Below are 27620 nucleotides of genomic sequence, written 5' to 3' on the forward strand. Positions count from 1 at the left end.
CCTCAGCCAATCTGCACAGCCCTTTCAGGAGGCGGGGATTTTTAAATCCCTGACTGCTGAAAGAGCTTAATAGCAGTGCCGGGGAGCCAGCAGGAGGACGCAGCTGAGCGCAGCAGAGGTGAGTAATAATTTTTTAAATTTTTTTACACACTTTTGGCAGATTATCGGGCAAGGTCTTATATTTCAAGCCCTCCCCCGATAATCATTCCACGGGGCTTGGCAGATAGCAGTGCTTTCAATGGGATCGGCAGCAGTGCCGATCCCATTGAAAGCAATGGGCTAGAATGCCACGGACTTCTGCCACAGCTGTGACAGCTGTGGCAGAAGTCCGCGGCATTCTCCATCTCTTTTCAATGGGGCTAGCACTGCTGCCGCTGGCCCCGTTGAAAAGACTGGCGATATGTCGGCGTGATGCTGATATCCCGGCGTCATGCCGATTTTTTTTTTTTTTCTTGCACTGCGATGCGAGACTTTAACTTTAGTTTTGCATCGCAGTGGAGAAAAAAACGCCAGTGGGTGGGAGTCCTCGGTAAGTAACACAAGTGTCCAATAACTTATCCACAACAGGCGGATGGATATGTGTTCCTCTGGTGTTGGCTCTTTTAAGGCACCTCTGTGCACATGTTGGGCCTTTCTCCAAGGACCCGCCTCACTTACATTTCTCCAATGTGTTCGGTACTGTAATATAGGTAACTACCGGTAGTCTCTGGACATCTGTTGGGGTACCCCGATTCGCAGAGCTGCAGGACGATGTGTACTTTGGTGGCTTTCTCTCCCAGCAATGCGGTCTCTTTTAGGGCTGCGTATGACAGGAATTTCTCTTGAGCTTGCAGCTCCCAAATTCCCCAGATCTTCCAGCTGAACTTTGCAGCCAACGGGAAGTCACATGCAACACTTTATACAGAAATATAGAAACTGCAGTAATGTAGTTACACCTTCTCATCAGAGGTATTATTGTATCTTGATGCCACCAACAATAGCTGGTGGAGTCAAGACTGACGGGGGTAACGCCCCCTGTAGCTGATTGGCTGCGCACCTTCTTGGGCACGAGGTCCTGGAAGGGCACTAAAGAGAGCTAGAAAAAAGGCATAGAGTGGCCGCCAGGGGCGCAGCTACAGCTCCAAGTGCATAAGTGTTGCGGCACCAGGGCAGCACGGAGGCCACACGGAACGTACAGCGTTAGGACAGCCGAAAGGTTATTTCATTATCCGCTGTCAGCGAGGGTGGTGGGGGCCGGCCACCACGGAGCTCACAGCCGCCAGCAACAACGCACCTCAGAGCCGCTGATGGTCGACACAGAGCTCACAGCCGCCGCCAGGGACGGACCTCACAGCAGCGGCAGGGACTGAGGTGTCAGGCTGGCAGGCGGGTGGGACGCATGATACAAATGCTGTCCGGGACAAAGGTGAGACGCTGCTGTGTCTTGATCCATTTCTGCTGGCTTACGCTGATGGTTAGTTGTCTTCTTTGCCTGGCATTACAGCGGTAACATGGCAGCATTTTCACTTAATAATGTAAGGCAAGGAAGACAACTAACCGGTGGCATCAAGATACACTAATACCCTCATCAGAGCACATCAAACACCTGTAGAGCTGAGCTGGGTGGATACCGTCATTTCAGACCCACCTACAAAGCAGCAGTCTAAGCTCCTATCAAGAGGAAGACATGCTGCACCATAGGGTCCCCAACCAACCAGACAGTGCCCCCTTAGTAGTGTTACGGCAAAAATATATGACCGTTTAGGGACAGCAGAGTGTACCTTGTGAATGGCGTCATATGACCCATGTTAGGGCGATAGCCTGATGAGGGACAGCAGAGTGTACCGTGTGACAGACGTCATATGACCCATGTTAGGGCGATAGCCCACGGAGGGACAGCAGAGTGTACCGTGTGAATGATGTCATATGACCCATGTTAGGGTGATTGCCTGCGAAGGGACAGCAGAGTGTACCCTGTGAATGATGTCATATGACCCATGTTAGGGCGATAGCCTGGTGAGGGACAGCAGAGTGTACCATGTGAATGACGTCATATGACCCATGTTAGGGCGATAGCCTGCTGAGGGACAGCAGAGTGTACCTTGTGAATGACGTCATATGACCCATGTTAGGGCGATAGCCTACGGAGGGACAGCAGAGTGTACCTTGTGAATGACATCATATGACCCATGTTAGGGCGATAGCCCACGGAGGGACAGCAGAGTGTACCTTGTGACTGACATCATATGACCCATGTTAGGGCGATAGCCTGGTGAGGGACAGCAAAGTGTACCTTGTGAATGACGTCATATGACCCATGTTAGGGCGATAGCCTGCTGAGGGACAGCAGAGTGTACCTTGTGAATGACGTCATATGACCCATGTTAGGGCGACAGCCTGAGGAGGGACAGCAGAGTGTACCGTGTGAATGACGTCATATGACCCATGTTAGAGCGATAGCCTGCTGAGGGACAGCAGAGTGTACCCTGAGACTGACATCATATGACCCATGTTAGGGCGATAGCCTTGTGAGGGACAGCAGAGTGTACCTTGTGAATGACGTCCTATGACCCATGTTAGGGCGATAGCCTGGTGAGGGACAGCAGAGTGTACCTTGTGAATGACGTCCTATGACCCATGTTACGGCGATAGCCTGCTGAGGGACAGCAGAGTGTACCTTGTGAATGACGTCATATGACCCATGTTAGGGCGATAGCCTGGTGAGGGACAGCAGAGTGTACCTTGTGAATGACGTCATATGACCCATGTTAGGGTGATAGCCTGCTGAGGGACAGCAGAGTGTACCTTGTGAATGACGTCATATGACCCATGTTAGGGCGATAGGCTGCTGAGGGACAGCAGAGTGTACCGTGTGAATTACATCATATGACCCATGATACGGCGATAGCCTGGTGAGGGACAGCAGAGAGTACCGTGTGAATGACGTCATATGACCCATGATACGGCGACAGCCTGGTGAGGACAGCAGAGTACCTTGTGAATGACATCATATGACCCATGTAAGGGCGATAGCCTGGTGAGGGACAGCAGAGTGTACCCTGAGACTGACGTCATATGACCCATGTTAGGGCAATAGCCTGCTGAGGGACAGCAGAGTGTACCGTGTGAATGATGTCATATGGCCCATGTTAGGGCGATAGCCTGGTGAGGGACAGCAGAGTGTACCGTGTGAATGACGTCATATGACCCATGTTAGGGCGATAGCCTGCTGAAGGACAGCAGAGTGTACCTTGTGAATGACGTCATATGACCCATGTTACGGCGATAGCCTGGTGAGGGACAGCAGAGTACCTTGTGAATGACGTCATATGACCCATGTTAGGGCGATAGCCTGCTGAGGGACAGCAGAGTGTACCGTGTGAATGACATCATATGACCCATGTTAGGGCGATAGCCTGGTGAGGGACAGCAGAGTGTACCTTCTGAATGACGTCATATGACCCATGTTAGGGCGATAGCCTGCTGACGGACAGCAGAGTGTACCGTGTGAATGACGTCATATGACCCATGTTAGGGCGATAGCCTGGTGAGGGACAGCAGAGTGTACCGTGTAAATGGCGTCATATGACCCATGTTAGGGCGATAGCCTGGTGAGGGACAGCAGAGTGTACCGTGTGAATGACGTCATATGACCCATGTTAGGGCGATAGCCTGGTGAGGGACAGCAGAGTACCTTGTGAATGACGTCATATGACCCATGTTAGGGCGATAGCCTGCTGAGGGACAGCAGAGTGTACCTTCTGAATGACGTCATATGACCCATGTTAGGGCGATAGCCTGGTGAGGGACAGCAGAGTGTACCGTGTGAATGACGTCATATGACCCATGTTAGGGCGATAGCCTGGTGAGGGACAGCAGAGTGTACCATGTGAATGACGTCATATGACCCATGTTAGGGCGATAGCCTGGTGAGGGACAGCAGAGTGTACCTTCTGAATGACGTCATATGACCCATGTTAGGGCGATAGCCTGGTGAGGGACAGCAGAGTGTACCGTGTGAATGACGTCATATGACCCATGTTAGGGCGATAGCCTGGTGAGGGACAGCAGAGTGTACCATGTGAATGACGTCATATGACCCATGTTAGGGCGATAGCCTGGTGAGGGACAGCAGAGTACCCTGTGACTGACGTCATATGACCCATGTTAGGGCGATAGCCTGGTGAGGGACCGCAGAGTGTACCTTGTGAATGACGTTATATGACCCATGTTAGGGTGATAGCCTGGTGAGGGACAGCAGAGTGTACCTTGCGAATGACGTTATATGACCCATGTTAGGGTGATAGCCTGCTGAGGGACAGCAGAGTGTACCTTGTGAATGACGTCATATGACCCATGTTACGGCGATAGCCTGCTGAGGGACAGCAGAGTGTACCTTGTGAATGACGTCATATGACCCATGTTAGGGCGATAGCCTGGTGAGGGACCGCAGAGTGTACCTTGTGAATGACGTTATATGACCCATGTTAGGGTGATAGCCTGGTGAGGGACAGCAGAGTGTACCTTGCGAATGACGTTATATGACCCATGTTAGGGTGATAGCCTGCTGAGGGACAGCAGAGTGTACCTTGTGAATGACGTCATATGACCCATGTTACGGCGATAGCCTGCTGAGGGACAGCAGAGTGTACCTTGTGAATGACGTCATATGACCCATGTTAGGGCGATAGCCTGCTGAGGGACAGCAAAGTGTACCTTGTGAATGACGTCATATGACCCATGTTAGGGCGATAGCCTGCTGAGGGACAGCAGAGTGTACCTTGTGAATGACGTCATATGACCCATGTTAGGGCGATAGGCTGCTGAGGGACAGCAGAGTGTACCGTGTGAATTACATCATATGACCCATGTTAGGGCGATAGCCTGGTGAGGGACAGCAGAGAGTACCGTGTGAATGACGTCATATGACCCATGTTAGGGCGATAGCCTGAGGAGGGACAGCAGAGTGTACCGTGTGAATGACGTCATATGACCCATGTTAGAGCGATAGCCTGCTGAGGGACAGCAGAGTGTACCCTGAGACTGACGTCATATGACCCATGTTAGGGCGATAGCCTTGTGAGGGACAGCAGAGTGTACCTTGTGAATGACGTCCTATGACCCATGTTAGGGCGATAGCCTGGTGAGGGACAGCAGAGTGTACCTTGTGAATGACGTCCTATGACCCATGTTACGGCGATAGCCTGCTGAGGGACAGCAGAGTGTACCTTGTGAATGACGTCATATGACCCATGTTAGGGCGATAGCCTGGTGAGGGACAGCAGAGTGTACCTTGTGAATGACGTCATATGACCCATGTTAGGGCGATAGGCTGCTGAGGGACAGCAGAGTGTACCGTGTGAATTACATCATATGACCCATGATACGGCGATAGCCTGGTGAGGGACAGCAGAGAGTACCGTGTGAATGACGTCATATGACCCATGATACGGCGACAGCCTGGTGAGGACAGCAGAGTACCTTGTGAATGACATCATATGACCCATGTAAGGGCGATAGCCTGGTGAGGGACAGCAGAGTGTACCCTGAGACTGACGTCATATGACCCATGTTAGGGCAATAGCCTGCTGAGGGACAGCAGAGTGTACCGTGTGAATGATGTCATATGGCCCATGTTAGGGCGATAGCCTGGTGAGGGACAGCAGAGTGTACCGTGTGAATGACGTCATATGACCCATGTTAGGGCGATAGCCTGCTGAAGGACAGCAGAGTGTACCTTGTGAATGACGTCATATGACCCATGTTACGGCGATAGCCTGGTGAGGGACAGCAGAGTACCTTGTGAATGACGTCATATGACCCATGTTAGGGCGATAGCCTGCTGAGGGACAGCAGAGTGTACCGTGTGAATGACATCATATGACCCATGTTAGGGCGATAGCCTGGTGAGGGACAGCAGAGTGTACCTTCTGAATGACGTCATATGACCCATGTTAGGGCGATAGCCTGCTGACGGACAGCAGAGTGTACCGTGTGAATGACGTCATATGACCCATGTTAGGGCGATAGCCTGGTGAGGGACAGCAGAGTGTACCGTGTAAATGGCGTCATATGACCCATGTTAGGGCGATAGCCTGGTGAGGGACAGCAGAGTGTACCGTGTGAATGACGTCATATGACCCATGTTAGGGCGATAGCCTGGTGAGGGACAGCAGAGTACCTTGTGAATGACGTCATATGACCCATGTTAGGGCGATAGCCTGCTGAGGGACAGCAGAGTGTACCGTGTGAATGACATCATATGACCCATGTTAGGGCGATAGCCTGGTGAGGGACAGCAGAGTGTACCTTCTGAATGACGTCATATGACCCATGTTAGGGCGATAGCCTGGTGAGGGACAGCAGAGTGTACCGTGTGAATGACGTCATATGACCCATGTTAGGGCGATAGCCTGGTGAGGGACAGCAGAGTGTACCATGTGAATGACGTCATATGACCCATGTTAGGGCGATAGCCTGGTGAGGGACAGCAGAGTACCCTGTGACTGACGTCATATGACCCATGTTAGGGCGATAGCCTGGTGAGGGACCGCAGAGTGTACCTTGTGAATGACGTCATATGACCCATGTTAGGGTGATAGCCTGCTGAGGGACAGCAGAGTGTACCTTGTGAATGACGTCATATGACCCATGTTAGGGCGATAGCCTGCTGAGGGACAGCAAAGTGTACCTTGTGAATGACGTCATATGACCCATGTTAGGGCGATAGCCTGCTGAGGGACAGCAGAGTGTACCTTGTGAATGACGTCATATGACCCATGTTAGGGCGATAGCCTGAGGAGGGACAGCAGAGTGTACCGTGTGAATGACGTCATATGACCCATGTTAGAGCGATAGCCTGCTGAGGGACAGCAGAGTGTACCCTGAGACTGACGTCATATGACCCATGTTAGGGCGATAGCCTGGTGAGGGACAGCAGAGTGTACCTTGTGAATAACGTCCTATGACCCATGTTAGGGCGATAGCCTGCTGAGGGACAGCAGAGTGTACCTTGTGAATGACGTCATATGACCCATGTTAGGGCGATAGGCTGCTGAGGGACAGCAGAGTGTACCGTGTGAATTACATCATATGACCCATGTTAGGGCGATAGCCTGGTGAGGGACAGCAGAGAGTACCGTGTGAATGACGTCATATGACCCATGTTAGGGCGATAGCCTGAGGAGGGACAGCAGAGTGTACCGTGTGAATGACGTCATATGACCCATGTTAGGGCGATAGCCTGGTGAGGGACAGCAGAGTGTACCTTGTGAATAACGTCCTATGACCCATGTTACGGCGATAGCCTGCTGAGGGACAGCAGAGTGTACCTTGTGAATGACGTCATATGACCCATGTTAGGGCGATAGCCTGGTGAGGGACAGCAGAGTGTACCTTGTGAATGACGTCATATGACCCATGTTAGGGCGATAGGCTGCTGAGGGACAGCAGAGTGTACCGTGTGAATTACATCATATGACTCATGATACGGCGATAGCCTGGTGAGGGACAGCAGAGAGTACCGTGTGAATGACGTCATATGACCCATGATACGGCGACAGCCTGGTGAGGACAGCAGAGTACCTTGTGAATGACATCATATGACCCATGTAAGGGCGATAGCCTGGTGAGGGACAGCAGAGTGTACCCTGAGACTGACGTCATATGACCCATGTTAGGGCGATAGCCTGCTGAGGGACAGCAGAGTGTACCGTGTGAATGACGTCATATGACCCATGTTAGGGCGATAGCCTGCTGAAGGACAGCAGAGTGTACCTTGTGAATGACGTCATATGACCCATGTTACGGCGATAGCCTGGTGAGGGACAGCAGAGTGTACCTTGTGAATGACGTCATATGACCCATGTTAGGGCGATAGCCTGCTGAGGGACAGCAGAGTGTACCGTGTGAATGACATCATATGACCCATGTTAGGACGATAGCCTGGTGAGGGACAGCAGAGTGTACCTTCTGAATGACGTCATATGACCCATGTTAGGGCGATAGCCTGGTGAGGGACAGCAGAGTGTACCTTGTGAATGACGTCATATGACCCATGTTAGGGCGATAGCCTGGTGAGGGACAGCAGAGTGTACCGTGTGAATGACGTCATATGACCCATGTTAGGGCGATAGCCTGGTGAGGGACAGCAGAGTACCTTGTGAATGACGTCAGATGACCCATGTTAGGGCGATAGCCTGCTGAGGGACAGCAGAGTGTACCTTGTGACTGACGTCATATGACCCATGTTAGGGCAATAGCCAGCGGAGGGACAGCAGAGTGTACCGTGTTAATGACGTCATATGACCCATGTTAGGGCGATAGCCTGCTGAGGGACAGCAGAGTGTACCTTGTGAATGACGTCATATGACCCATGTTAGGGTGATAGCCTGGTGAGGGACAGCAAAGTGTACCTTGTGAATGACGTCATATGACCCATGTAACGGCGATAGCCTATGGAGGGACAGCAGAGTGTGCCCTGTGACTGACGTCATATGACCCATGTTAGGGCGATAGCCTGCTGAGGGACAGCAGAGTGTACCTTGTGAATGACGTCATATGACCCATGTTAGAGCGATAGCCTGCTGAGGGACAGCAGAGTGTACCTTGTGAATGACATCATATGACCCATGTTAGGGCGATAGCCTGGTGAGGGACAGCAGAGTGTACCTTGTGAATGACGTTATATGACCCATGTTAGGGTGATAGCCTGGTGAGGGACAGCAGAGTGTACCGTGTGAATGACGTCATATGACCCATGTTAGGGCGATAGCCTGCTGACGGACAGCAAAGTGTACCTTGTGAATGACGTCAGATGACCCATGTTAGGGCAATAGCCAGCGGAGGGACAGCAGAGTGTACCGTGTGAATGACGTCATATGACCCATGTTAGGGTGATAGACTGCTGAGGGACAGCAGAGTGTACCTTGTGAATGACGTCATATGACCCATGTTACGGCGATAGCCTGGTGAGGGACAGCAGAGTGTACCTTGTGAATGACGTCATATGACCCATGTAACGGCGATAGCCTATGGAGGGACAGCAGAGTGTGCCCTGTGACTGACGCCATATGACCCATGTTAGGGCGATAGCCTGCTGAGGGACAGCAGAGTGTACCCTGTGACTGACGCCATATGACCCATGTTAGGGCGATAGCCTGATGAGGGACAGCAGAGTGTACCTTCTGAATGAAGTAATATGACCCATGTTAGGGCGATAGCCTGCTGACGGACAGCAGAGTACCTTGTGAATGACATCATATGACCCATGTTAGGGCGATAGCCTGGTGAGGGAGAGCAGAGTGTACCGTGTGAATGACGTCATATGACCCATGTTAGGGCGATAGCCTGGTGAGGGACAGCAGAGTGTACCTTGTGAATGACGTCATATGACCCATGTTAGGGCGATAGGCTGCTGAGGGACAGCAGAGTGTACCGTGTGAATTACATCATATGACCCATGATACGGCGATAGCCTGGTGAGGGACAGCAGAGAGTACCGTGTGAATGACGTCATATGACCCATGATACGGCGACAGCCTGGTGAGGACAGCAGAGTACCTTGTGAATGACATCATATGACCCATGTAAGGGCGATAGCCTGGTGAGGGACAGCAGAGTGTACCCTGAGACTGACGTCATATGACCCATGTTAGGGCGATAGCCTGCTGAGGGACAGCAGAGTGTACCGTGTGAATGATGTCATATGGCCCATGTTAGGGCGATAGCCTGGTGAGGGACAGCAGAGTGTACCGTGTGAATGACGTCATATGACCCATGTTAGGGCGATAGCCTGCTGAAGGACAGCAGAGTGTACCTTGTGAATGACGTCATATGACCCATGTTACGGCGATAGCCTGGTGAGGGACAGCAGAGTACCTTGTGAATGACGTCATATGACCCATGTTAGGGCGATAGCCTGCTGAGGGACAGCAGAGTGTACCGTGTGAATGACATCATATGACCCATGTTAGGGCGATAGCCTGGTGAGGGACAGCAGAGTGTACCTTCTGAATGACGTCATATGACCCATGTTAGGGCGATAGCCTGCTGACGGACAGCAGAGTGTACCGTGTGAATGACGTCATATGACCCATGTTAGGGCGACAGCCTGGTGAGGGACAGCAGAGTGTACCGTGTAAATGGCGTCATATGACCCATGTTAGGGCGATAGCCTGGTGAGGGACAGCAGAGTGTACCGTGTGAATGACGTCATATGACCCATGTTAGGGCGATAGCCTGGTGAGGGACAGCAGAGTGTACCTTGTGACTGACGTCATATGACCCATGTTAGAGCGATAGCCTGCTGAGGGACAGCAGAGTGTACCTTGTGAATGACGTCATATGACCCATGTTAGAGCGATAGCCTGGTGAGGGACAGCAGAGTGTACCTTGTGAATGACGTCATATGACCCATGTTACGGCGATAGCCTGCTGAGGGACAGCAGAGTGTACCTTGTGAATGACGTCATATGACCCATGTTAGGGCGATAGCCTCCTGACGGACAGCAAAGTGTACCTTGTGAATGACGTCATATGACCCATGTTAGGGTGATAGCCTGGTGTGGGACAGCAGAGTGTACCGTGTGAATGACGTCATATGACCCATGTTAGGGCGATAGCCTGGTGAGGGACAGCAGAGTGTACCGTGTGAATGACGTCATATGACCCATGTTAGGGCGATAGCCTGGTGAGGGACAGCAGAGTGTACCTTGTGAATGACGTCATATGACCCATGTTAGGGCGATAGCCTGGTGAGGGACAGCAGAGTGTACCGTGTGAATGACGTCATATGACCCATGTTAGGGCGATAGACTGCTGAGGGACAGCAGAGTGTACCCTATGAATGACGTCATATGACCCATGTTAGGGCGATAGGCTGCTGAGGGACAGCAGAGTGTACCGTGTGAATTACATCATATGACCCATGATACGGCGATAGCCTGGTGAGGGACAGCAGAGTGTACCGTGTGAATGACGTCATATGACCCATGATACGGCGATAGCCTGGTGAGGGACAGCAGAGTGTACCGTGTGAATGACGTCATATGACCCATGATACGGCGACAGCCTGGTGAGGACAGCAGAGTACCTTGTGAATGATGTCATATGACCCATGTTAGGGCGATAGCCTGGTGAGGGACAGCAGAGTGTACCGTGTGAATGACGTCATATGACCCATGTTAGGACGATAGCCTGGTGAGGGACAGCAGAGTGTACCTTGTGAATGATGTCATATGACCCATGTTAGGGCGATAGCCTGGTGAGGGACAGCAGAGTACCTTGTGAATGACGTCATATGACCCATGTTAGGGCGATAGCCTGCTGACGGACAGCAGAGTGTACCGTGTGAATGACGTCATATGACCCATGTTAGGGCGATAGCCTGCTGAGGGACAGCAGAGTGTACCGTGTGAATGACGTCATATGACCCATGTTAGGGCGATAGCCTGCTGAGGGACAGCAGAGTGTACCGTGTGAATGACATCATATGACCCATGTTAGGGCGATAGCCTGGTGAGGGACAGCAGAGTGTACCTTGTGAATGATGTCATATGACCCATGTTAGGGCGATAGCCTGCTGAGGGACAGCAGAGTGTATCTTCTGAATGACGTCATATGACCCATGTTAGGGCGATAGCCTGCTGACGGACAGCAGAGTACCTTGTGAATGACATCATATGACCCATGTTAGGGCGATAGCCTGGTGAGGGAGAGCAGAGTGTACCGTGTGAATGACGTCATATGACCCATGTTAGGGCGATAGCCTGGTGAGGGACAGCAGAGTGTACCTTGTGAATGACGTCATATGACCCATGTTAGGGCGATAGCCTGCTGAGGGACAGCAGAGTGTACCGTGTGAATGACGTCATATGACCCATGTTAGGACGATAGCCTGGTGAGGGACAGCAGAGTGTACCTTGTGAATGACGTCATATGACCCATGTAACGGCGATAGCCTATGGAGGGACAGCAGAGTGTGCCCTGTGACTGACGTCATATGACCCATGTTAGGGCGATAGCCTGCTGAGGGACAGCAGAGTGTACCTTGTGAATGACGTCATATGACCCATGTTAGAGCGATAGCCTGCTGAGGGACAGCAGAGTGTACCTTGTGAATGACGTCATATGACCCATGTTAGGGTGATAGCCTGCTGAGGGACAGCAGAGTGTACCGTGTGAATGACGCCATATGACCCATGTTAGGGTGATAGCCTGGTGAGGGACAGCAGAGTGTACCGTGTGAATGACGTCATATGACCCATGTTAGGGCGATAGCCTGCTGAGGGACAGCAGAGTTTACCTTGTGACTGACGTCATATGACCCATGTTAGGGCGATAGCCTGCTGAGGGACAGCAGAGTGTACCGTGTGAATGACGTCATATGACCCATGTTAGGGCGATAGCCTGGTGAGGGACAGCAGAGTACCTTGTGAATGACGTCATATGACCCATGTTAGGGCGATAGCCTGGTGAGGGACAGCAGAGTGTATCTTCTGAATGACGTCATATGACCCATGTTAGGGCGATAGCCTGCTGACGGACAGCAGAGTGTACCGTGTGAATGACGTCATATGACCCATGTTAGGGCGATAGCCTGGTGAGGGACAGCAGAGTGTACCGCGTGAATGGCGTCATATGACCCATGTTAGGGCGATAGCCTGGTGAGGGACAGCAGAGTGTACCGTGTGAATGGCGTCATATGACCCATGTTAGGGCGATAGCCTGCTGAGGGACAGCAGGGTGTACCTTGTGAATGACGCCATATGACCCATGTTAGGGCGATAGCCTGCTGAGGGACAGCTGAGTGTACCCTGTGACTGACGCCATATGACCCATGTTAGGGCGATAGCCTGATGAGGGACAGCAGAGTGTACCTTGTGAATGATGTCATATGACCCATGTTAGGGCGATAGCCTCCTGAGGGACAGCAGAGTGTACCATGTGAATGACGTCATATGACCCATGTTACGGCGATAGCCTGATGAGGGACAGCAGAGTGTACCTTGTGAATGACGTCATATGACCCATGTTAGAGCGATAGCCTGGTGAGGGACAGCAGAGTGTACCTTGTGAATGACATCATATGACCCATGTTAGGGCGATAGCCTGGTGAGGGACAGCAGAGTGTACCTTGTGAATGACGTTATATGACCCATGTTAGGGTGATAGCCTGGTGAGGGACAGCAGAGTGTACCTTGTGAATGACATCATATGACCCATGTTAGGGCGATAGCCTGGTGAGGGACAGCAGAGTGTACCTTGTGAATGACGTCATATGACCCATGTTACGGCGATAGCCTGCTGAGGGACAGCAGAGTGTACCTTGTGAATGACGTCATATGACCCATGTTAGGGCGATAGCCTCCTGACGGACAGCAAAGTGTACCTTGTGAATGACGTCATATGACCCATGTTAGGGTGATAGCCTGCTGAGGGACAGCAGAGTGTACCGTGTGAATGACGTCATATGACCCATGTTAGGACGATAGCCTGGTGAGGGACAGCAGAGTGTACCTTGTGAATGACGTCATATGACCCATGTAACGGCGATAGCCTATGGAGGGACAGCAGAGTGTGCCCTGTGACTGACGTCATATGACCCATGTTAGGGCGATAGCCTGCTGAGGGACAGCAGAGTGTACCTTGTGAATGACGTCATATGACCCATGTTAGAGCGATAGCCTGCTGAGGGACAGCAGAGTGTACCTTGTGAATGACGTCATATGACCCATGTTAGGGTGATAGCCTGCTGAGGGACAGCAGAGTGTACCGTGTGAATGACGCCATATGACCCATGTTAGGGTGATAGCCTGGTGAGGGACAGCAGAGTGTACCGTGTGAATGACGTCATATGACCCATGTTAGGGCGATAGCCTGCTGAGGGACAGCAGAGTTTACCTTGTGACTGACGTCATATGACCCATGTTAGGGCGATAGCCTGCTGAGGGACAGCAGAGTGTACCGTGTGAATGACGTCATATGACCCATGTTAGGGCGATAGCCTGGTGAGGGACAGCAGAGTACCTTGTGAATGACGTCATATGACCCATGTTAGGGCGATAGCCTGGTGAGGGACAGCAGAGTGTATCTTCTGAATGACGTCATATGACCCATGTTAGGGCGATAGCCTGCTGACGGACAGCAGAGTGTACCGTGTGAATGACGTCATATGACCCATGTTAGGGCGATAGCCTGGTGAGGGACAGCAGAGTGTACCGCGTGAATGGCGTCATATGACCCATGTTAGGGCGATAGCCTGGTGAGGGACAGCAGAGTGTACCGTGTGAATGGCGTCATATGACCCATGTTAGGGCGATAGCCTGCTGAGGGACAGCAGGGTGTACCTTGTGAATGACGCCATATGACCCATGTTAGGGCGATAGCCTGCTGAGGGACAGCTGAGTGTACCCTGTGACTGACGCCATATGACCCATGTTAGGGCGATAGCCTGATGAGGGACAGCAGAGTGTACCTTGTGAATGATGTCATATGACCCATGTTAGGGCGATAGCCTCCTGAGGGACAGCAGAGTGTACCATGTGAATGACGTCATATGACCCATGTTACGGCGATAGCCTGATGAGGGACAGCAGAGTGTACCTTGTGAATGACGTCATATGACCCATGTTAGAGCGATAGCCTGGTGAGGGACAGCAGAGTGTACCTTGTGAATGACATCATATGACCCATGTTAGGGCGATAGCCTGGTGAGGGACAGCAGAGTGTACCTTGTGAATGACGTTATATGACCCATGTTAGGGTGATAGCCTGGTGAGGGACAGCAGAGTGTACCTTGTGAATGACATCATATGACCCATGTTAGGGCGATAGCCTGGTGAGGGACAGCAGAGTGTACCTTGTGAATGACGTCATATGACCCATGTTACGGCGATAGCCTGCTGAGGGACAGCAGAGTGTACCTTGTGAATGACGTCATATGACCCATGTTAGGGTGATAGCCTGGTGAGGGACAGCAGAGTGTACCTTGTGAATGACATCATATGACCCATGTTAGGGCGATAGCCTGCTGAGGGACAGCAGAGTGTACCTTGTGAATGACGTCATATGACCCATGTTAGGGTGATAGCCTGGTGAGGGACAGCAGAGTGTACCGTGTGAATGACGTCATATGACCCATGTTAGGGCGATAGCCTGGTGAGGGACAGCAGAGTGTACCGTGTGAATGACGTCATATGACCCATGTTAGGGCGATAGCCTGGTGAGGGACAGCAGAGTGTACCTTGTGAATGACGTCATATGACCCATGTTAGGGCGATAGCCTGCTGAGGGACAGCAGAGTGTACCTTGTGAATGACGTCATATGACCCATGTTACGGCGATAGCCTGCTGAGGGACAGCAGAGTGTACCTTGTGAATGACGTCATATGACCCATGTTAGGGCGATAGCCTGGTGAGGGACAGCAGAGTGTACCGTGTGAATGACGTCATATGACCCATGTTAGGGCGATAGACTGCTGAGGGACAGCAGAGTGTACCCTGTGAATGACGTCATATGACCCATGTTAGGGCGATAGCCTGAGGAGGGACAGCAGAGTGTACCGTGTGAATGACGTCATATGACCCATGATATGGCGATAGCCTGGTGAGGGACAGCAGAGTGTACCGTGTGAATGACGTCATATGACCCATGATACGGCGACAGCCTGGTGAGGACAGCAGAGTACCTTGTGAATGATGTCATATGACCCATGTTAGGGCGATAGCCTGGTGAGGGACAGCAGAGTGTACCGTGTGAATGACGTCATATGACCCATGTTAGGACGATAGCCTGGTGAGGGACAGCAGAGTGTACCTTGTGAATGATGTCATATGACCCATGTTAGGGCGATAGCCTGGTGAGGGACAGCAGAGTACCTTGTGAATGACGTCATATGACCCATGTTAGGGCGATAGCCTGCTGACGGACAGCAGAGTGTACCGTGTGAATGACGTCATATGACCCATGTTAGGGCGATAGCCTGCTGAGGGACAGCAGAGTGTACCGTGTGAATGACATCATATGACCCATGATAGGGCGATAGCCTGGTGAGGGACAGCAGAGTGTACCTTGTGAATGACGTCATATGACCCATGTTAGGGCGATAGGCTGCTGAGGGACAGCAGAGTGTACCGTGTGAATTACATCATATGACCCATGATACGGCGACAGCCTGGTGAGTACAGCAGAGAGTACCGTGTGAATTACATCATATGACCCATGATACGGCGACAGCCTGGTGAGTACAGCAGAGTACCTTGTGAATGACATCATATGACCCATGTAAGGGCGATAGCCTGGTGAGGGACAGCAGAGTGTACCCTGAGACTGACGTCATATGACCCATGTTAGGGCGATAGCCTGCGGAGGGACAGCAGAGTGTACCGTGTGAATGATGTCATATGGCCCATGTTAGGGCGATAGCCTGGTGAGGGACAGCAGAGTGTACCGTGTGAATGACGTCATATGACCCATGTTAGGGCGATAGCCTGCTGAAGGACAGCAGAGTGTACCTTGTGAATGACGTCATATGACCCATGTTACGGCGATAGCCTGGTGAGGGACAGCAGAGTACCTTGTGAATGACGTCATATGACCCATGTTAGGGCGATAGCCTGCTGAGGGACAGCAGAGTGTACCGTGTGAATGACATCATATGACCCATGTTAGGGCGATAGCCTGGTGAGGGACAGCAGAGTGTACCTTCTGAATGACGTCATATGACCCATGTTAGGGCGATAGCCTGCTGACGGACAGCAGAGTGTACCGTGTGAATGACGTCATATGACCCATGTTAGGGCGATAGCCTGGTGAGGGACAGCAGAGTGCACCGTGTAAATGGCGTCATATGACCCATGTTAGGGCGATAGCCTGGTGAGGGACAGCAGAGTGTACCGTGTGAATGACGTCATATGACCCATGTTAGGGCGATAGCCTGGTGAGGGACAGCAGAGTACCTTGTGAATGACGTCATATGACCCATGTTAGGGCGATAGCCTGCTGAGGGACAGCAGAGTGTACCGTGTGAATGACATCATATGACCCATGTTAGGGCGATAGCCTGGTGAGGGACAGCAGAGTGTACCTTCTGAATGACGTCATATGACCCATGTTAGGGCGATAGCCTGGTGAGGGACAGCAGAGTGTACCGTGTGAATGACGTCATATGACCCATGTTAGGGCGATAGCCTGGTGAGGGACAGCAGAGTGTACCGTGTGAATGACGTCATATGACCCATGTTAGGGCGATAGCCTGGTGAGGGACAGCAGAGTACCTTGTGAATGACGTCAGATGACCCATGTTAGGGCAATAGCCAGCGGAGGGACAGCAGAGTGTACCGTGTGAATGACGTCATATGACCCATGTTAGGGTGATAGACTGCTGAGGGACAGCAGAGTGTACCTTGTGAATGACGTCATATGACCCATGTTACGGCGATAGCCTGGTGAGGGACAGCAGAGTGTAGCTTGTGAATGACGTCATATGACCCATGTAACGGCGATAGCCTATGGAGGGACAGCAGAGTGTGCCCTGTGACTGACGCCATATGACCCATGTTAGGGCGATAGCCTGCTGAGGGACAGCAGAGTGTACCCTGTGACTGACGCCATATGACCCATGTTAGGGCGATAGCCTGATGAGGGACAGCAGAGTGTACCTTCTGAATGAAGTAATATGACCCATGTTAGGGCGATAGCCTGCTGACGGACAGCAGAGTACCTTGTGAATGACATCATATGACCCATGTTAGGGCGATAGCCTGGTGAGGGAGAGCAGAGTGTACCGTGTGAATGACGTCATATGACCCATGTTAGGGCGATAGCCTGGTGAGGGACAGCAGAGTGTACCTTGTGAATGACGTCATATGACCCATGTTAGGGCGATAGGCTGCTGAGGGACAGCAGAGTGTACCGTGTGAATTACATCATATGACCCATGATACGGCGATAGCCTGGTGAGGGACAGCAGAGAGTACCGTGTGAATGACGTCATATGACCCATGATACGGCGACAGCCTGGTGAGGACAGCAGAGTACCTTGTGAATGACATCATATGACCCATGTAAGGGCGATAGCCTGGTGAGGGACAGCAGAGTGTACCCTGAGACTGACGTCATATGACCCATGTTAGGGCGATAGCCTGCTGAGGGACAGCAGAGTGTACCGTGTGAATGATGTCATATGGCCCATGTTAGGGCGATAGCCTGGTGAGGGACAGCAGAGTGTACCGTGTGAATGACGTCATATGACCCATGTTAGGGCGATAGCCTGCTGAAGGACAGCAGAGTGTACCTTGTGAATGACGTCATATGACCCATGTTACGGCGATAGCCTGGTGAGGGACAGCAGAGTACCTTGTGAATGACGTCATATGACCCATGTTAGGGCGATAGCCTGCTGAGGGACAGCAGAGTGTACCGTGTGAATGACATCATATGACCCATGTTAGGGCGATAGCCTGGTGAGGGACAGCAGAGTGTACCTTCTGAATGACGTCATATGACCCATGTTAGGGCGATAGCCTGCTGACGGACAGCAGAGTGTACCGTGTGAATGACGTCATATGACCCATGTTAGGGCGACAGCCTGGTGAGGGACAGCAGAGTGTACCGTGTAAATGGCGTCATATGACCCATGTTAGGGCGATAGCCTGGTGAGGGACAGCAGAGTGTACCGTGTGAATGACGTCATATGACCCATGTTAGGGCGATAGCCTACGGAGGGACAGCAGAGTGTACCGTGTGAATGACGTCATATGACCCATGTTAGGGCGATAGCCTGGTGAGGGACAGCAGAGTGTACCTTGTGACTGACGTCATATGACCCATGTTAGAGCGATAGCCTGCTGAGGGACAGCAGAGTGTACCTTGTGAATGACGTCATATGACCCATGTTAGAGCGATAGCCTGGTGAGGGACAGCAGAGTGTACCTTGTGAATGACGTTATATGACCCATGTTAGGGTGATAGCCTGGTGAGGGACAGCAGAGTGTACCTTGTGAATGACATCATATGACCCATGTTAGGGCGATAGCCTGGTGAGGGACAGCAGAGTGTACCTTGTGAATGACGTCATATGACCCATGTTACGGCGATAGCCTGCTGAGGGACAGCAGAGTGTACCTTGTGAATGACGTCATATGACCCATGTTAGGGCGATAGCCTCCTGACGGACAGCAAAGTGTACCTTGTGAATGACGTCATATGACCCATGTTAGGGTGATAGCCTGGTGTGGGACAGCAGAGTGTACCGTGTGAATGACGTCATATGACCCATGTTAGGGCGATAGCCTGGTGAGGGACAGCAGAGTGTACCGTGTGAATGACGTCATATGACCCATGTTAGGGCGATAGCCTGGTGAGGGACAGCAGAGTGTACCTTGTGAATGACGTCATATGACCCATGTTAGGGCGATAGCCTGCTGAGGGACAGCAGAGTGTACCTTGTGAATGACGTCATATGACCCATGTTACGGCGATAGCCTGCTGAGGGACAGCAGAGTGTACCTTGTGAATGACGTCATATGACCCATGTTAGGGCGATAGCCTGGTGAGGGACAGCAGAGTGTACCGTGTGAATGACGTCATATGACCCATGTTAGGGCGATAGACTGCTGAGGGACAGCAGAGTGTACCCTATGAATGACGTCATATGACCCATGTTAGGGCGATAGGCTGCTGAGGGACAGCAGAGTGTACCGTGTGAATTACATCATATGACCCATGATACGGCGATAGCCTGGTGAGGGACAGCAGAGTGTACCGTGTGAATGACGTCATATAACCCATGATACGGCGATAGCCTGATGAGGGACAGCAGAGTGTACCGTGTGAATGACGTCATATGACCCATGATACGGCGACAGCCTGGTGAGGACAGCAGAGTACCTTGTGAATGATGTCATATGACCCATGTTAGGGCGATAGCCTGGTGAGGGACAGCAGAGTGTACCGTGTGAATGACGTCATATGACCCATGTTAGGACGATAGCCTGGTGAGGGACAGCAGAGTGTACCTTGTGAATGATGTCATATGACCCATGTTAGGGCGATAGCCTGGTGAGGGACAGCAGAGTACCTTGTGAATGACGTCATATGACCCATGTTAGGGCGATAGCCTGCTGACGGACAGCAGAGTGTACCGTGTGAATGACGTCATATGACCCATGTTAGGGCGATAGCCTGCTGAGGGACAGCAGAGTGTACCGTGTGAATGACGTCATATGACCCATGTTAGGGCGATAGCCTGCTGAGGGACAGCAGAGTGTACCGTGTGAATGACATCATATGACCCATGTTAGGGCGATAGCCTGGTGAGGGACAGCAGAGTGTACCTTGTGAATGATGTCATATGACCCATGTTAGGGCGATAGCCTGCTGAGGGACAGCAGAGTGTATCTTCTGAATGACGTCATATGACCCATGTTAGGGCGATAGCCTGCTGACGGACAGCAGAGTACCTTGTGAATGACATCATATGACCCATGTTAGGGCGATAGCCTGGTGAGGGAGAGCAGAGTGTACCGTGTGAATGACGTCATATGACCCATGTTAGGGCGATAGCCTGGTGAGGGACAGCAGAGTGTACCTTGTGAATGACGTCATATGACCCATGTTAGGGCGATAGCCTGCTGAGGGACAGCAGAGTGTACCGTGTGAATGACGTCATATGACCCATGTTAGGACGATAGCCTGGTGAGGGACAGCAGAGTGTACCTTGTGAATGACGTCATATGACCCATGTAACGGCGATAGCCTATGGAGGGACAGCAGAGTGTGCCCTGTGACTGACGTCATATGACCCATGTTAGGGCGATAGCCTGCTGAGGGACAGCAGAGTGTACCTTGTGAATGACGTCATATGACCCATGTTAGAGCGATAGCCTGCTGAGGGACAGCAGAGTGTACCTTGTGAATGACGTCATATGACCCATGTTAGGGCGATAGCCTGATGAGGGACAGCAGAGTGTACCTTGTGAATGATGTCATATGACCCATGTTAGGGCGATAGCCTCCTGAGGGACAGCAGAGTGTACCATGTGAATGACGTCATATGACCCATGTTACGGCGATAGCCTGATGAGGGACAGCAGAGTGTACCCTGTGAATGATGTCATATGACCCATGTTAGGGCGACAGCCTGTTGAGGGGCAGCAGAGTGTACCTTGTGAATGACGTCATATAACCCATGTTAGGGTGATAGCCTGATGAGGGACAGCAAAGTGTACCGTGTGAATGACATCATATGACCCATGTTAGGGCGATAGACTGCTGAGGGACAGCAGAGTGTACCCTGTGAATGACGTCATATGACCCATGTTAGGGTGATAGCCTGATGAGGGACAGCAGAGTGTACCTTGTGAATGACGTCATATGACCCATGTTAGGGCGATAGCCTGAGGAGGGACAGCAGAGTGTACCCTGTGAATGACGTCATATGACCCATGTTAGGGTGATAGCCTGCTGAGGGACAGCAGAGTGTACCTTGTGAATGACGTCATATGACCCATGTTAGGGCGATAGCCTGCGGAGGGACAGCAGAGTGTACCTTGTGAATGACGTCATATGACCCATGTTAGGGCGATAGCCTGGTGAGGGACAGCAGAGTACCTTGTGAATGACGTCATATGACCCATGTTAGGGCGATAGCCTTGTGAGGGACAGCAGAGTGTACCCTGTGAATGACGTCATATGACCCATGTTAGGGCGATAGCCTGCTGAGGGACAGCAGAGTGTACCGTGTGAATGACGTCATATGACCCATGTTAGGGCAATAGCCTGCTGAGGGACAGCAGAGTGTACCGTGTGAATGACGTCATATGACCCATGTTAGGGCGATAGCCTACGGAGGGACAGCAGAGTGACCCAGGTGTACCTGTGACGTTGTATGACCCATGTTAGGGCAATAGCCTGCGGAGGGACAGCAGAGTGTTACCTTGTGAATGATGTCATATGACCCATGTTAGGGCGATAGCCTGCTGAGGGACAGCAGAGTGTACCTTGTGAATGACGTCATATGACCCATGTTAGGGCGATAGCCTGATGAGGGACAGCAGAGTGTACCTTGTGAATGACGTCATATGACCCATGTTAGGGCGATAGCCTGCGGAGGGACAGCAGAGTACCTTGTGAATGACGTCATATGACCCATGTTAGGGCGATAGCCTGCTGAGGGGCAGCAGAGTGTACCGACGTGTGAATGACCGTCATATGACCCATGTTAGGGCGATAGCCTGCGGAGGGACAGCAGAGTGTACCTTGTGAATGACGTCATATGACCCATGTTAGGGTGATAGCCTGCTGAGGGACAGCAGAGTGTACCGTGTGAATGACGCCATATGACCCATGTTAGGGTGATAGCCTGGTGAGGGACAGCAGAGTGTACCGTGTGAATGACGTCATATGACCCATGTTAGGGCGATAGCCTGCTGAGGGACAGCAGAGTGTACCCTGAGACTGACGTCATATGACCCATGTTAGGGCGATAGCCTGGTGAGGGACAGCAGAGTGTACCGTGTGAATGACGTCATATGACCCATGTTAGGGCGATAGCCTGGTGAGGGACAGCAGAGTGTACCTTCTGAATGACGTCATATGACCCATGTTAGGGCGATAGCCTGCTGACGACGAGCAGAGAGTGTACCGTGTGAATGATGTCATATGACCCATGTTAGGGCGATAGCCTGGTGAGGGACAGCAGAGTGTACCGTGTGAATGGGGCGTCATATGACCCATGTTAGGGCGATAGCCTGGTGAGGGACAGCAGAGGTGTACCGTGTGAATGGCGTCATATGACCCATGTTAGGGCGATAGCCTGCTGAGGGACAGCAGGGTGTACCTTGTGAATGACGCCATATGACCCATGTTAGGGCGATAGCCTGCTGAGGGACAGCTGAGTGTACCCTGTGACTGACGCCATATGACCCATGTTAGGGCGATAGTCTGATGAGGGACAGCAGAGTGTACCTTGTGAATGATGTCATATGACCCATGTTAGGGCGATAGCCTGGTGAGGACAGCAGAGTGTACCATGTGAATGACGTCATATTACGCATGTTACGGCGATAGCCTGATGAGGGACAGCAGAGTGTACCCTGTGACTGACGTCATATGACCCATGTTAGGGCGATAGCCTGGTGAGGGACAGCAGAGTACCTTGTGAATGACGTCATATGACCCATGTTAGGGCGATAGCCTGCTGAGGGACAGCAAAGTGTACCGTGTGAATGACATCATATGACCCATGTTAGGGCGATAGCCTGCGGAGGGACAGCAGAGTGTACCTTGTGAATGACGTCATATGACCCATGTTAGGGCGATAGCCTGCGGAGGGACAGCAGAGTGTACCGTGTGAATGACGTCATATGACCCATGTTAGGGCGATGGCCTGCGGAGGGACAGCAGAGTGTACCTTGTGAATGACGTCATATGACCCATGTTGGGGCGATAGCCTGAGGAGGGACAGCAGAGTGTACCCTGTGAATGACGTCATATGACCCATGTTAGGGCGATAGCCTGAGGAGGGACAGCAGAGTGTACCCTGTGAATGACGTCATATGACCCATGTTAGGGCGATAGCCTGCGGAGGGACAGCAGAGTGTACCTTGTGAATGACGTCATATGACCCATGTTAGGGCGATAGCCTGGTGAGGGATGGCAGAGTACCTTGTGAATGACGTCATATGACCCATGTTAGGGCGATAGCCTGGTGAGGGACAGCAGAGTACCTTGTGAATGACGTCATATGACCCATGTTAGGGCGATAGCCTGCTGAGGGACAGCAGAGTGTACCGTGTGAATGACGTCATATGACCCATGTTAGGGCAATAGCCTGCTGAGGGACAGCAGAGTGTACCGTGTGAATGACGTCATATGACCCATGTTAGGGCGATAGCCTAGGGAGGGACAGCAGAGTGTACCCTGTGACTGACGTTGTATGACCCATGTTAGGGCAATAGCCTGCTGAGGGACAGCAGAGTGTACCGTGTGAATGACGTCATATGACCCATGTTAGGGCGATAGCCTACGGAGGGACAGCAGAGTGTACCCTGTGACTGACGTTGTATGACCCATGTTAGGGCGATAGCCTGGTGAGGGACAGCAGAGTGTACCTTGTGAATGACGTCATATGACCCATGTTAGGGCGATAGCCTGATGAGGGACAGCAGAGTACCTTGTGAATGACGTCATATGACCCATGTTAGGGCGATAGCCTGCGGAGGGACAGCAGAGTGTACCTTGTGAATGACGTCATATGACCCATGTTAGGGTGATAGCCTGCTGAGGGACAGCAGAGTGTACCGTGTGAATGACGTCATATGACCCATGTTAGGGCGATAGCCTGCTGAGGGACAGCAGAGTTTACCTTGTGACTGACGTCATATGACCCATGTTAGGGCAATAGCCTGCTGAGGGACAGCAGAGTGTACCCTGAGACTGACGTCATATGACCCATGTTAGGGCGATAGCCTGGTGAGGGACAGCAGAGTGTACCGTGTGAATGACGTCATATGACCCATGTTAGGGCGATAGCCTGGTGAGGGACAGCAGAGTACCTTGTGAATGACGTCATATGACCCATGTTAGGGCGATAGGCTGGTGAGGGACAGCAGAGTGTACCTTCTGAATGACGTCATATGACCCATGTTAGGGCGATAGCCTGCTGACGGACAGCAGAGTGTACCGTGTGAATGACGTCATATGACCCATGTTAGGGCGATAGCCTGGTGAGGGACAGCAGAGTGTACCGTGTGAATGGCGTCATATGACCCATGTTAGGGCGATAGCCTGGTGAGGGACAGCAGAGTGTACCGTGTGAATGGCGTCATATGACCCATGTTAGGGCGATAGCCTGCTGAGGGACAGCAGGGTGTACCTTGTGAATGACGCCATATGACCCATGTTAGGGCGATAGCCTGCTGAGGGACAGCTGAGTGTACCCTGTGACTGACGCCATATGACCCATGTTAGGGCGATAGCCTGATGAGGGACAGCAGAGTGTACCTTGTGAATGATGTCATATGACCCATGTTAGGGCGATAGCTTGCTGAGGGACAGCAGAGTGTACCATGTGAATGACGTCATATTACCCATGTTACGGCGATAGCCTGATGAGGGACAGCAGAGTGTACCCTGTGACTGACGTCATATGACCCATGTTAGGGCGATAGCCTGGTGAGGGACAGCAGAGTACCTTGTGAATGACGTCATATGACCCATGTTAGGGCGATAGCCTGCTGAGGGACAGCAAAGTGTACCGTGTGAATGACATCATATGACCCATGTTAGGGCGATAGACTGCTGAGGGACAGCAGAGTGTACCCTGTGACTGACGTCATATGACCCATGTTAGGGCGATAGCCTGCTGAGGGACAGCAGAGTGTACCCTGTGAATGACGTCATATGACCCATGTTAGGGTGATAGCCTGCTGAGGGACAGCAGAGTGTGCCCTGTGACTAAAGTCATATGACCCATGTTAGGGCGGTAGCCTGCTGAGGGACAGCAGAGTGTACCTTGTGAATGACGTCATATGACCCATGTTAGGGCGATAGCCTGCTGAGGGACAGCAGAGTGTACCTTGTGAATGACGTCATATGACCCATGTTAGGGCGATAGCCTGAGGAGGGACAGCAGAGTGTACCCTGTGACTGACGTCATATGACCCATGTTAGGGCGATAGCCTGGTGAGGGACAGCAGAGTGTACCTTGTGAATGACGTCATATGACCCATGTTAGGGCGATAGACTGCTGAGGGACAGCAGAGTGTACCCTGTGACTGACGTCATATGACCCATGTTAGGGCGATAGCCTGGTGAGGGACAGCAGAGTGTACCTTGTGAATGACGTCATATGACCCATGTTAGGGCGATAGCCTGAGGAGGGACAGCAGAGTGTACCTTGTGAATGACGTCATATGACCCATGTTAGGGCGATAGCCTGCGGAGGGACAGCAGAGTGTACCTTGTGAATGACGTCATATGACCCATGTTAGGGCGATAGCCTGCGGAGGGACAGCAGAGTGTACCGTGTGAATGACGTCATATGACCCATGTTAGGGCGATGGCCTGCGGAGGGACAGCAGAGTGTACCTTGTGAATGACGTCATATGACCCATGTTAGGGCGATAGCCTGCGGAGGGACAGCAGAGAGTACCTTGTGAATGACGTCATATGACCCATGTTAGGGCGATAGCCTGCGGAGGGACAGCAGAGTACCTTGTGAATGACGTCATATGACCCATGTTAGGGCGATAGCCTGGTGAGGGACAGCAGAGTGTACCCTGTGAATGACGTCATATGACCCATGTTAGGGCGATAGCCTGCTGAGGGACAGCAGAGTGTACCGTGTGAATGACGTCATATGACCCATGTTAGGGCAATAGCCTGCTGAGGGTCAGCAGAGTGTACCGTGTGAATGACGTCATATGACCCATGTTAGGGCGATAGCCTACGGAGGGACAGCAGAGTGTACCTTGTGAATGACGTCATATGATCCATGTTAGGGCGATAGCCTGATGAGGGACAGCAGAGTGTACCTTGTGAATGACGTCATATGACCCATGTTAGGGCGATAGCCTGATGAGGGACAGCAGAGTGTACCTTGTGAATGACGTCATATGACCCATGTTAGGGCGATAGCCTGCGGAGGGACAGCAGAGTACCTTGTGAATGACGTCATATGACCCATGTTAGGGCGATAGCCTGCTGAGGGACAGCAGAGTGTACCTTGTGAATGACATCATATGACCCATGTTAGGGCGATAGCCTACGGAGGGACAGCAGAGTGTACCTTGTGACTGACGTCATATGACCCATGTTAGGGCGATAGCCTGCTGAGGGACAGCAGAGTGTACCCTGTGACTGACGTCATATGACCCATGCTACGGCGATAGCCTGCGGAGGGACAGCAGAGTGTACCCTGTGACTGAAGTCCAGGTGACCCGTGCAGTAGGGCTGCCCACACCTAGAGTTCAGTACGTCAGATGACGGAGGAATTAAATCACAGAGCCACACAGTTATGGAGTCATCAAAGAATTCCCTCCCGATCGATGTCGGGCTTCTTTATTTATAGCCCCTTACATTGGGGTGTCGCAGCATCATTGGACAGTTAACTATACAGTTTATTGGTTAGTTCCCAATCCAACATCTTCATAGGTCAGTTTAACCCTTCTTCATATCCATTGGTTACATCTCATTAATACATGAAATATCCTAGTTCTTTGGACAGTTCTCAATCCGCCCTCTGATTGGTTACTTCTCAGACAATACACGGCATTCATTGGATACATTCTGATTCTTCATTTGCATACCTTCAAGAAACTATTAAGTCGCAGTGAATAACCTCTTGACGGAGTGCTGAGAGGCCAAGTAGCTGGAAGCTCTTATCTTATCTCACCATATGTCTCCATAAGAATATGGTCACAGGATCTGTGCAATACATTACAGGATGATTCTGTGGCGTAATATTTCAAATATCACTTATACGCATATATCTATATACACAAGGACATATACATGTACACCTACATATATATATACACACACACACACACATATATCCAGTTCATGATTACTTTACATTATTCTTTATCCTTAGTGTGAGGCGTCCCCCCCCCCCCCCCCCCCTTAGTATCTTGAT

The 27620-nt window shown here is 51.6% G+C and overlaps 1 protein-coding gene across 1 annotated transcript in view; it reads left to right on the forward strand.

Moving 5' to 3' along the window:
* Positions 1-1300: 1300 nt before the first annotated feature.
* The window catches only part of LOC136615506 (olfactory receptor 12D2-like), a 91717-nt gene continuing 65397 nt past the window's right edge, over positions 1301-27620 (forward strand). The window contains exon 1 of the mRNA XM_066594168.1: positions 1301-1405. Within this exon, the coding sequence (XP_066450265.1) occupies positions 1379-1405 (27 nt within the window). The 5' untranslated portion in view covers positions 1301-1378. The remainder of the gene's footprint in view (positions 1406-27620) is intronic.

Source organism: Eleutherodactylus coqui, chromosome 1, assembly GCF_035609145.1.
Source record: "Eleutherodactylus coqui strain aEleCoq1 chromosome 1, aEleCoq1.hap1, whole genome shotgun sequence".
Lineage (NCBI taxonomy): Eukaryota > Metazoa > Chordata > Amphibia > Anura > Eleutherodactylidae > Eleutherodactylus > Eleutherodactylus coqui.